The sequence below is a fragment of the Tursiops truncatus genome, unplaced genomic scaffold (genome assembly GCF_011762595.2).
Source record: "Tursiops truncatus isolate mTurTru1 unplaced genomic scaffold, mTurTru1.mat.Y mat_scaffold_408_arrow_ctg1, whole genome shotgun sequence".
In the NCBI taxonomy this organism is placed as follows: Eukaryota; Metazoa; Chordata; class Mammalia; order Artiodactyla; family Delphinidae; genus Tursiops; species Tursiops truncatus.
In genome coordinates, this window is record NW_022983297.1 from 10,054 (window position 1) to 22,573 (window position 12,520).

The 12,520-nt window shown below is 53.0% G+C and overlaps 1 protein-coding gene across 2 annotated transcripts; it reads left to right on the forward strand.

The window, feature by feature from the left end:
* Positions 1-5,412: 5,412 nt before the first annotated feature.
* Positions 5,413-10,709, forward strand: LOC117310828 (cathelicidin-4-like). 2 transcript variants are annotated; one of them, XM_033850423.2, is made up of 5 exons: positions 5,413-5,667; positions 6,007-6,093; positions 9,549-9,656; positions 9,800-9,871; positions 10,473-10,709. In XM_033850423.2, the coding sequence occupies exons 1-5, from the start codon at positions 5,413-5,415 to the stop codon at positions 10,581-10,583; spliced, it is 633 nt and encodes a 210-aa protein (XP_033706314.1). In that variant the 3' UTR covers positions 10,584-10,709. The 2 variants fall into 2 exon arrangements, with proteins under 2 accessions (XP_033706314.1, XP_033706316.2); XM_033850425.2 differs by lacking the exons at positions 5,413-5,667; positions 6,007-6,093 and adding an exon at positions 7,463-8,913.
* Positions 10,710-12,520: the final 1,811 nt, after the last annotated feature.

The window sequence follows — 12,520 nt, forward strand, 5'->3', positions numbered from 1 at the left end:
AGGACTGGAGACGGGACCAGTGATCGCTGAGGGACTGGTCGTTCGATCACTTGGTTGTGAAGAGAGTAACTACCCTGGTGATGGGAATAGAAGGCCTTCGACTCACAGCGTCAAGGGTGGGAGGAGGCACCATTCACCTCTCTCTCAGCTTTTGTCAGCAGGGCGTCTGGCCACTTTCACCCAGACTGCTACTCTCATCCTCAGCTTGATCACACGGCCAATGAAGAGTTCTTGATCTAAGGACTCTTGGAAACCTTCCCGCAACTGCTGCCCCCAGGAGTGAACAGCCTCCACCAAACAGGACAGAACAAACCTTCTGGATACTGATATGACTTTTTTAAGCCTCATCATGAAATTTTGAACTCTTTTATATATTTTGCACAGACTATAGTAACTGTTGTAAGTTTAAATGCTTGTGGGATTCTGACCCCACAGGAGGCAAGACCTCCTGCTGGCTTGCTGCTACTTAGTATGTGGAAGTGTGGCCTATACTCACCCACAACACACAAACTAGTCTAAATTCTCTCTTGTGGTGATAAAGAGTGCCTTGCCCTAGACTTCCCGCTGGCTTTAGAGGTGGGGTATATGCAGTTGCCAACTTGCTGCATCTGGGTTAATAGTAATACATTTAGCTGATTTGGCTCCAGGTGGGAGCCTGGCCAGTCTGTGCTCCAACGGGCCTGATCATCCTCCTGGGAGTCCGTCATGGTCACTCTCGTCTGATGTTGCCTAAGACACAGAAGACACTTGGGTCCACAGCCCTTCAGTACAATTAATTTGAGTATGTGAGGGGGCAGCCTATGTCTCTCAAAAGAATTCAGTTGGTTATGTGAAAATTTGGGGTATGGTATTGTAGGGCAATGGCTCTACCCTAGTGACCTTGCGTATACGCATATAGGCCCTGCAGGCAAGGCTTGAACTGCAGCTATCCGGATCTTGGCAGAAGGCCTTGTGGTCCTCCTTGGAGCCCACTGCCGGAGTACAACAGGCCCTTTGTCCTGGCCGCCGCCAGCTTCAGCGTGGAATCCTCTAAGAAACTCCTTCTCCTCTCAGTTGAGACTGTGGCTAACTGGCTGAGTGGGGCTCTGTGGTAGTGGTGAAAAGATTCAAAGATATTATTTGGGTGTAGGATGGGGAAAGATGGAGCCCAGTCAGGTGAAGGGGACGACCACTGTGATGTAACCGAAAGTGAGGTCTGGCTGTTCACCGCTCGAGAGCCAATAATGAGGCAAGGTTGGTGGAAAGGAAAGTTGGCTTTATTTCGGATGCTGGTAAGGTAGGGAGGGTGGGGAGGTTTGGAGGGTGTCCAAACGCCGATTCCCCGCCACTGACAATCAGTGGACAAGATCTTTTATAGACGGGGGAGGGGCTACATGCGGAAACAGTACCGTCAGCCCTGACGGTCATCTTGAAATTGCTCATGTGGCGGTCTGACCAGCGTCATCTTGATTGTTTTAAGTACAGTTAATCTTCAATTCCAGGGTCGGTTTTTTCCCATTTCCTTGAGGCCAGTTCTCGGAATTGTGGCAGCTTCTGTCATGTCTACAGTCTGGCATGATGTAGTTAACTTCTTCCACCTGGTGTGGGTTTCAGTATCTATAAGACAGCTCACAGGATGTGGCTCAGAACATTATCTGTAGCCCTTGAGAGGGAACTAAAATTCTTTGTCTTTGCTCAGTGACTAAACTATTATTGTTTTGTTCTGTTTGACTGCTTTTCTTTGCTCCTGCATTTTTTCACTTCTCTGGTCAAACTTATTCTTTGGCTAAAGTTTTCTACAGACAAAAGGCAGACTGAGGACATGGGGGGCAAGGATCATAGGGTCCTGCTCCATTTCAGAGAGAGGAGTTTCTTAGAGCTTCTGTCCTTCCAGCCACTTTCTGTGGCTCCACACACAGAGGTAAGCAGTGTGCCCTGCTTGGGGAGAGAAGAGGGCAAGGAGAGGAAGGGCCAGGAAAGAGTCGGTTCCATGGTAGGAGGGAGAGTTAGGGAAGTTTTTGTTTTTATTTTTTGATGTTTTCTTTTTTTCTGTCTTTTTCATTATTTATGACTTTGTTGTTGTTGATCTTGTTTGCTGTACCATGAGGTCATAGCAGTCCTTCCTGTAATAGAAACTGACAGCATATAGAGACAGAACTCACTGATGACCATGCTTGGGGGCTAGAAATACATACATGTACAGAGCGAGAAGGACAGTGAAAAGATTTAGTTTACCTGTGAGAACCATCCCGCGGATGTCTCATATTAACAAGTGCAAAATATAAACAAACACATAAACCCTGATCAAAACGAAAGCAAGTAAAACTACCTAACATTAAAACACAGTGTAAGCAGCCGCATAGTACAGGGAGATCAGCTCGGTGCTTTGTGACTACCTAGAGGGGTGGGATAGGGAGGATGGGAGGGAGATGCAAGAGGGAGGAGATATAGGGATATGTGTATATGTATAGCTGATTCACTTTGTTATAAAGCAGAAACTAACACACCATTGTAAAGCAATTATACTCCAATAAAGATGTTAATAAATAAATATTTTTTTTAAAAGAAAAGGAAAGGACTATCACATACAGAAATGTGGACATGTGAAAAATAAATAAAACTAGTCTTTGGAACAAAAACAATAAATAAATAAATAAAATGCGTAAGAGCAATGAAAAAAATAAAACACAGTGTATAAAATGGTGTGAGAAATTTAAGTCACTCGACAGTCTTTTAGTCAAGAAAAAGCTGTGTTTGTGTCCTTTTAAATTTCACCCTGAAGGGCTTGCAGAAGTGATGGTGATTAAAGCTGCCAGCCTTGTTCCATCTGACAGGGGATGCAGTTCAGAGTGGCCAGTGCTCCTTTCTCATTCTCCGTTTTGGTGGACTTTCCTGCCAGCGTGTTGATGCCCTCCCCAAGCTCCGCACTGTGCCATCCTGTCTGTGCTGCTGAGGCGGTGAAAACTGTAGGGAAGAGAATCAGTACAAGAACACACAGCTTGAGTCTGCTGTTGCTGATGAAACTGAGCGGTGTCCTGCGATGGGAGCCACTCTTCCCCACGGTCTTTTTGGGTGAGTTTGGTGATTGCTCGTCTCTCCTGACCTCACTCCATTCTGTGATGTCATCACTGCTCAGAGAGGTTTCCTGGAGCCAACATTCTTTTCTTCTAAGGCATGCAAAGGGAAACTTTACCCTGGCAGCTCTGTAGGTCAGATGCCAGGAGGCTTTTGGGTTCCTCTACTCTGTGTTCACAGGGCCCAGCTAAGACGGCAGGGCTGGATTCCTTTTGAGAGCCTCTGGGGGAGAATTACTTCCAAGCTCATTCAGCTTGTTGGCAGAATTTGGTCCTCTGTGCTTGTGGGACTGAGGTCGTGAATCCCTTGTCTGCTGGTGGCTGCCGTTGTTCTCAGCTTCTAGAGGCTGTCCCCAGGCTTTGGCTCATCTTTCTCCATCTTCAAAGCCATCAATTGCCAGTGGAGTCTTTCTCTTTCTTCCAATCTCTCTGACTTCTGAGGGCTTGAATTTCTTAATAATTTTTGAGCCAAGGGACCCATGTTTTCATTTTGCAAGTTATGTAAGCTGACCCTGGCCAGTAATGGCTCCACCTCTCCCACAACACTTGAAGGAGGCCCCAGAAGCCATTCTCAGAGCAACTTACTTCACTCCATACTTGTCCAACGTGTACGTGTTGTCTTCACCCATGATCTTGAGCATCCACAGGGCAGGGGACAGCTCAGGAAGGGAAGAAAGAGAGTGGGAGTTGGCACAGAGCAGAAAGGGACCCCCCAGAGCAGCCCCTCAATGCTCATAGCAAAGCAGGTCAAAAAGCTGAGTCTCCAGGCCTCTTAAAGCAATGGGCTGTAGGAGAGATGCAGGGTTGGCCAAGGTGGTGTTTGGTGGGCCAGACAGAGGTGGCCAGGGGCTCATCCAAAAGAGAGACAGGAGGCCCCATATTGGGCCAAGGAAAACTCACACTGGAGCCAGAGCTCTGTGTACTGCCATCAACCCTGACTTGACCAAGACCTGCTTCCCAAGGCCACACCCCCACCCTGCCTTGGGCCTCAGTTTCTTCCTTGGCCTAATGAGACTGGTGGTAAGCCCTGCTTACCTGACTAGAGTGCTGTGAGTTCAGAGGAGGTAGATGTACAGGAGCCCTTTGTACCCTGAAGGACCAGACACACAGGTCACATCCTTGGACTCAGGTCTCCACAGACAGCATGTCCATGGGAGGCTGTGAGGAGGGACAGGACACAAGGGGCCCCAGGCTCCCCCCACAGTGTGGTTTCCATGACCATCCCAAGGATTACTGTTAGGGTTGTTGCTTTGGTGACTGGATGGACCCCAGGCACCCCCGCTCAGTGGTGCCACTGGAAGAAAACTCACTTCGATGAGGTTGCCCATGGGCACACAGGTGACCATCATGGCAGGGAGCCATATAGGGAGCCCCTTGCTTCACCAGCTTCAGGGACAGCAGGGGGATCTGTCTCATGTCCACTTCATAGCCAGGGTTTCACACCAACACAGCATGGCTCTCACCAAACACAGCTCTAGCCCACCCAAAGTCTTGCCACCCAACAGCCCTCCTAGTCTCCATCCCCATCCAATCTACAATCCCACCTCCCCAGGCTCTTCCCTTGTGTGTTGTTTTAATCGAGCTCTATATCTGAAAGGAAGTTCTCCGAAGGGCGAGGGGTTGTTGCTGGAGCCATGATCAGTGGTTCTTAACTGATAGTGAGCAGTCAGAAAGGTGCCTTTAAAATCTCCAGATTACTTTCTTTTGTTTTGTTTTTTTTTGTTTTCTTTTTCTTTTTTGGTTTAATATTTGTTGGCTTCCAAATTACTTTTTGGAAATAAGAAAAGCAGGTGCCACCTGGATCTATTGAGTTGGATCTGGGATCACGAGAAAGGTAGGCTGAAGAAATGGAATCAAAGGAAATTGTGTTCTGATCTCCAGTCCATCCCTCTCCCCAGGAGTTGGTCCCTTCTCTCTTTACTTCCAAAAGCGCGTACTAAACGCCAGAACCTGGGTGGAGCCTCTGGAGGGGCTGTTTCTACCTTCCCAGGGCATCCACGAGCAGACTTAAGACCTCCACTAGGACATGCCAGTCTGTGGGGAGGGACCACGTAGGCACCCAGGAAAGGTGGAGGGGTGTGTGGGCCTCGTGTGAAGTGCCCTGTCTTACTCGAGCCTCCTGGAGGTTGATGTCTTTATAGGCTCAGCCCACTTCTTGCCGAAGCTCGTGGTCTCCAGGAGGCAGACCCTGAGATCCTGGGGGTTTGCAGGTCTTTGTCCTGGTAGAAGAATGAGGGAGGATGTGCCTTCTCAGATGTGCCCGAGGCATCCAGAGTCCCCAGGCTCTGGGGAGAGAGCACCCTCTGTCACCCTCTGGGGATAGAACTGGCCTCGGCCCCCAACTGTCATCTCTACACCCATGTCCCCAGTAAAACACACTCACAGGAATGGTACCCATGCCCACCAATCTGCTACATGTCTGGGGCTGGCTGTGAGCATGGCCCTCTTCTGCAAAGCTCAGGCACCCTCCCACTCAGCCTCCACCCGGGCCCAGCTCACCTTATCACACAGCCCCAGATGCTGCGGAGAGGAGCTGGTTGGATGTTTGTTGTCGTGGCTGGTGGTGAGATCCGGAGCCGGAGCCTGGCGCAGGCTGAGGTCCTTGGACAGGGAGGTAGGTTGGCCTCAAGCTTGGCTCTGCAGCAGCAGCAGCAGCAGCAGCACGGTCGCCCTGATGCCACCAAGTATTCTGGCTACAGTGTGGCGGGTGCAGCCTCTGTTTGGTTTTATGTACCCACCCCCAGAGAGGGGTGGCACTGCCCTCCTGCCAGCTGGCCTCCTTCACCAAACCCCAGGCCTGGGAAACCCCAGCTGGGCTGAGGGCTTTCCAGGGGGATATAACCTGCTGCAGCTCCTTGCTTCACATGAAGTGGGAAGTGGGAAGGAAGACGCTGACCCGGAGCAGAGAGAGGGTCCTGACACTCAGCCCTGACCCAAGTCTTCACCCTCACAGCAGCCGTGGCTGCCTTCCCTACTCACTGCAGAGGGCAGGAGGGAGGGCCGAATTCCCTCCCCTGGTCCCTGTGAGACGACCAGCATGGTGGGTGAGTCGGGGCATTTGGTCCAAGTCTTGCATCTCCTGTTTCCTGGATGGTAGATCCTTATTTGAGTGATTTAACCTGTAGGTTTCATTTTCCCCATGAACTGGACAACTCAGGGAGCTGGTGGGTGTTCCCCAACGTCTGGGGCCACAGCAGCCTGAGGTCCAGTTCCCCTTCCTGCCCAGAGTCTCATGACAGGAAGGATGGCTGGGAGGAGCAAAGGAGAGGGGCGCTGCAGGATCAGGCCTCATACCTGAGTTTGTTGGGGTGAAAGGTGCATGAGGATTTCTCAAGGACCAGATGTGGAGTCAGGGGTAAACCCACCTGGGGACAAGGGCTGTGGTTTGTCTCCCGAGAAGACCTCCGCTCTGACAGGCTGTAAGGACTAAGCCAGGAGAGCCAGACTGGAGGCATGGAAGGCAGGCCCCCACCAAGGGAGTTGCAGTCTATGGACCTACACAGGATCCAGGGAGGATGGGGAAGGGGACTTCAGTCAGAAGAGTGAGCAAATGCAAAGTTTCAGAGGCAGGAAAGCACAGGGAGGATTTCAGCGTTACCTAATAGCCAGTAACCATGTGTATTGCTAATTATTTTCTACTGTGATCACCTTCTTTTCCTCCCTTGACTTGGGGAAAGGACACAGCTTGACCAAGAGGCCACTGGGGCAACACCTGGACTGTGAAACCAGGTTGCACAGAAGCCCACCTCTCCTTCCTTCTCCAAGGCTGAGTGCGCAACCAGCGCCATCCTTCCCGGTTGCCACCTTCTGAGGTGCCCTGGCCATGCCCCCAAGAGTCCCACAGGCCGGCTGAGTCCAGGAGCTACCCCAGGCCTCACAACCACATGGTTATTCCTCCAGAAAACTGTACAAGAATCTCCTTCTTGGCCTGTGGCCCCTCTATTGCTTTGGCCCATGACCTTTCCGGCTGTGTTCTCACCAACTCCCACACTGACCCCCCAGCCTGGTGTCTCATCCACAGCACTGGACAGGGAGCCACCTGGGGTCAAATCAGAAGAGACTTCCTGAGGCTGTGGGAGCCAAGAGGAGGAGGTACCATTACTGGATGGAGGTCAGGGAAGCCTTCCCCAGGCGGAAGGGCAGGGCAAGCAGAGGGACCAGGCGCAGAGATAGGGAAGAGCAGGGGCTCAGCGCTGTCTGAGTGACTGCGGTGGATGGGGCAGCCTGACACCTGAGGCCTGCAGGGCAGGGGCTGAGGACAGCAGGGAGCATCCAGACCCAGACCCCGATGCCCCTGCCTCAAGGCAGCGGGGGAAATGGCCCAATCAGTGCTTGGCCTGAGCCCCTAGACAATGGTGTGGAGGGCGGACGGTGGTCTGGGGAGAGCCTGGAACCAGAGAAGGTGGAGTCTGGAGGCTGTGGCTACACTTGAGAGAAGACGGTGGTAGGAGCTGGGCTGGGCTGGTGGGAGGCCAGAGGGAGTGTCCTCAGGAGGAAGAAGGAGCAGGTGGGGCTCCCAGGCTTTCAGCTCAGGGCTCCTGCGGCGGCACCCAGCCAACGGCAGCCAACAGCTCAGTGCGGACTACCAGGGGCACTCATGGGAGTCTTGAGCTCAGAGATACAGACCAGTGATGTGTGTCCCTGATAACTGGTATCTTGAGAAGGGGTGTCCCCAGGAATGTGTGAGGACTGGGAGGAGAAGCAGCCCGGATGCACCTGTGCCAGCCCTGCCTCTTAGGAGGAGGGTCCTTGGAGGAGACTGAGCAGGAGCCACGGGGGAGGCAGGAGGGCACCCAGGAGAGTGGCAGCAGGGGACAATCGGTCAAGGGCCATTTCAGGAGGACAGACGTGTCTCTAGAGTCCGTATAGTTGAAGACAAGGCTTGAGTGTGAATTTGGATCCAGTGAGGACTGGCCAGTCTGCAGTGGCCTTGAGTGTGAGAGGCGGCACTGAATTGGGGTCCCAGTGCAGATGACCCCTCCCATGCTTGGTTGAGGAGGGGTCAGGGGGGCAGGCCATGTCTGGTGGGGACCCGTGGAGAACTATTTAACCGAGAAAACAGTGAGGATGAATCCAGGACAGGAGACAGAGGGAGCCAAGCCCCTGACAGGCTGAGGGCTGGGCCCAAAAGACAAGATGGTGTGGGGTTGACTGTCTGTCTAGGGTTTAGCTAGGTGTGTAAGGCTCTAGAAGGAGCTGGTACAGTCATCCACTCATCAACATTAACTGATGACTACTCTGTGCCAGACAGTGCCTAGAGGAGGAGATTGAGTGCTGAATACACTCCTTTACCCTATTCCTGAGGAGACCAGAGTGTGGAGGCAGAGGGGACGTAAGACAGAGCCTGGTCTTCCCTCTCCTGGAGGACTCAATGCTCTTGAGCAACCCTGCCTATGACACTCCCCATGGGCCCCAGGAGAGGCCAAGATGTTGTCAGGGAGATGGAGAAACCATTTCTTCACCTTCCACAGGAGGCTTCCCGCTCCCACTGCCCAACAACCCCGTGAGGCAACAGCAGGGGCTGAGGCAAGTCCAGCTCACAGCCGGGGAGGAGATCAGTGATGGGGCAGGTCAGGAAGACGCGTGGTTGGGCCATTGCATCAGGCCCAGGAGGGGCATAAAGGAGGGTCCTGCGTGCTGGGAGGAGGCCGACTTGGGGACCATGGAGACTCAGAGGGCCAGCCTCGCCCTGGGGCGGTGGTCACTGTGGCTACTGCTGCTGGGACTAGTGGTGCCCTCGGCCAGTGCCCAGACCCTCAGCTACAGGGAAGCTGTGCTTCATGCTGTGGATCAGCTCAACGAGCGGTCCTCAGAAGCTAATCTCTACCGCCTCCTGGAGCTGGACCTGCCTCCCAAGGCCGTGAGTCAGGAGGACCCTGGGGAGGGGGCTGTCTCCCGCCAGCCCTGGCCACGCTGTCACCCCCTCTGCTCAGGCTGTACCTCCTGTCAGGAAGGGACTTCTCCCTCTAGGTGGGCTCCCACCTCTTCCAGGAAACCTTCCCAGAGCTGGGTCCCCTCCCAGCATGAGGCTTCCTGCCTTAGCATCTCTGCTGTGGGAATAGGCGCCCTGTACACCCTGTTCAGGCTTAAGGGCCTTCTGGGAGCTCCAGGGATAGAGGGTGGTCACTGGCTCTGAGATGTGACTACCCTGTTTTGAGTCCGCTCTGCACTTCTTTGTTCCCTACTCGGAGGGCTCTGCTGGGCCTAGAGGTTCCGGTGACAGGATCTCCCCCTGCAGGCAGCCCCTGACTTCCCTCAGCCCGTCAGAGGTGCAGGTGGTCTCATCAGAGCTGGTCTGACGTCCCCTCCGGCTCTCTGTGTGCCCACGAGGCCAGGAGTGGGCTCCGTCCCCTTCCCCTGTGCACCCAGCACCATGCCAGGTCCCAGGCACACAGGAGGGGCTGGAGAGGCTGCCGTCTAGGTGGGGGCAGGGAGACAGATCAGAGAAGGAAGCATGAGCCCGGGCCCAGTCTCCTTACTTTGATCCTTGACCAGGATCAGGACCTGGACACCCCGAAGCCTGTGAGCTTCACGGTGAAGGAGACCGTGTGCCTCAGGACGACCCAGCAGCCCCCGGAGCAGTGTGACTTCAAGGAGAATGGGGTGAGGCTGGGGGCTGGGGGCACTGGAGGATGCTTCCCAGGGATGTAAACAGGGGGCTTCCGGGAATATTTCCAGCCCCTGTGCTGAGTTTGGGAGGTGATGGTCCGGGGGGTTCCAGTTTGACCTCGAGTCTCCCCTTCCAGCTGGTGAAACAGTGTGTGGGGACAGTCACCCTGGACCAGTCCAAGGACCAATTTGACATAAAGTGTAATGAGGTGAGTGGCCCCTTCTGTGTTATGGAGCTGATAATGGGGTGGGTTGTGGAACATCCTTTGGACCAATTACCCGTTGCCCCTTCGAGGGCAGAGAAAGGCCCTTCTACCTGGCCCCTCCCTCACCTGAGCCCCAGGCCTCCAGGACTGGCTTTGCCATCCCTTAGAGCAGTGGTTCTCTAAGTGGGGTCCCACCCGGGAACTTGACAGAAAGGCAGATTCCCAGGCCCCACTCAGACCTCCTGAATCAGACTCTGGGCTGGGGCCCAGCCATTTGTATTTTCACAAGGCCTCCAGGGGATTTTGACTTCTGAATTCTGAGAGGCACTGACTGGAGTAATGTGCTTTCAGCCCCTACTCCCGTCTAGCTTGCTGGGATAGGCTTGTGACCCTGGGAATCCCCTTGCCATCTGTGGACCCCAGTTTCCCCATACGTCTGTGGCTGTAGGGATTCATCCACATGCTCCAAAGGTCACAGCTTAAGGCTGAACAGGGCCCAGTGCTCCTGGTGTGTCCGTTAGGGGGTTGTTCATGTGGGGAGGGAGGTTTCTCGTCCTGACCCCTGCCTAGTCACAAAAGAAATAAATTTCATTGTGGTTCACAGCTTCAGAGTGTCAGGAGAATTCGTTTCCGGCCTCCATATTTGCCACGGCCAGGGCGCCGTCCGAGGTTCCCGCCACCTTTCCCCATTCCACGTATTCCACGTATTCCATAAAACGGTGAAGGATTGCCATTAAGGGCTTTTGGTGAACCCTGAGCCCAGAGAAGAGTCCTGAGGGTCTGATAAGTTCTGGTTCAGACTTCTGGACGGTGAAAAATAAATTCTTGTGAAAATAACTTCCTCCAGGCTTCAATTTCAATTTTCTCGTTCTTACCACTTATTGGGACCAAGTCCTTACCTCTGGGATGCCTCCTCTGTGTGTGTGTGTGTGTGTGTGTGTGTGTGTGTGTGTGAGAGAGAGAGAGAGAGAGAGAGAGAGAGAGAGAGAGAGAGAGAGAGAGAGAGATCACTCCTGTAAACACAGTCGTGGGTGAGGCCCCTGTTCCTTCCAGGAGGACATGGGGAGAGGCAGCAGGGCCAACAGCGTCTCCATTCTCGGGTCGCTCTCGTGCCCTTCACACACCTCTGCCCTCCTCCTCCAACACTGAGTAAGGACTTAAGGAGACCTGCTCTGTGTGCAGTGCTGGTGAGGATGCTGTCCCTGCTCACATGGAGGTGACTCCGGAGGGGCCAGACGTTTGTTAAACACTCACAGAGACGCAGTTCAGTCTTAGGGCTAAGCCTACAGGTACAATGCCCATAGTGTTCCATTTCTCCTTGACAATCTGAAGTCTGGAAAATCCTACTCCTCCTGGCTTTTCCTCTGGCATAGAACACATCACTGTTTCTTAGCTGGGTCTGAGATTTCAGTGGTGGGCTTGTGTTTAGGGAACTACCTGCTACAAAAATATGCAGCATTAAAAAGGAGCATCCTGAGATGTAGAGAACAAACCTATGGACACCAAGGGGCAAAGTGGCGGGAGAGGGTTGTGGTCGTGGTGGTAGGATGAACTGGGAGATTGGGATTGACATATATACACTAATATGTATAAAATAGATAACTAATAAGAACCTGCTGTATAAAAAAATAAATTAAATTAAATTAAATAAAAAAGAAGAATCCTGTTCATCAGGGTGAAGAGCTCTGCATGAATGTGAAAGACACACAGAGTGACGCATGGGTCACATCTCTGTGTGCCTGGGTGTTTCAGACACTATGCACATCCTGCCCCCTCCCCATTCTCTAGCTGACCTTTGCTCTGGGGCGGACTGGAAACACTGGGGATTCTGAACGCAGGGAGCAACCTCAACCAACCATTGGGGGGACTCAGTGGAAAAATACCTCCTCTTCCTCACTCCTTGGGGGGTCCACTCCCAGACATGTCACACCTCCTCCTGAGGTCCCCAGTTGGCTTGAGCCCCTGTCGCCCACTTCTGTGACCTGTTCATTGACACGTCCTCTTCTGACTCAGGTCCTGCCCTGTCTCCCTTCTCTACACTCGTGCTGGTGCTTTCTGGAATCACCTCCCAAACAAACTACTTCCACTAAATGCTTGTCTTAGGTCTGCTTGTGGGCCAACCTGTACCAAGACACAGACTCCCCTCTCTGAGAGGGACAGAGGACAGGATCTCACAGAGCACTTACTTTGTTACCTGTCAGGCTTGTCTCCTCTTGGTGAGCAGGTGGGGCTGATCTCAGGCAGGTTAGAGGAACCTCATGCTTCTCACTCTACATCAACCCAAGCTGAGGAAGGAATCCTTGCAGAGGACACCCAGGGGGCTGTGTTGTGTCTGTGCCAGAGGATACAGGCTTGCCAGAGCCAGTTGTTAAATGGTCAGGATTTTCCGAGCTGGTTGTTAAACTCTTGGTAGCTTGAAATCGGCCTTGATGGAAGTACTTACACCATGGAAATCAGCAAATGCTACATGTCAGGCCTATCGCAGCTGGCACATCCCTGCCCAACCTGAGAGAGGGATCACTCATCAGGATGATATGGGTCTGTGCTGATCACATCTGTTTCCAATTTCCTCCCATGACTGCCCATCCTGCTACCATGGCAACACTTTTCTATCCTCAGCCCTGCCTTGTCCTTTCATATTTTACATCGGAG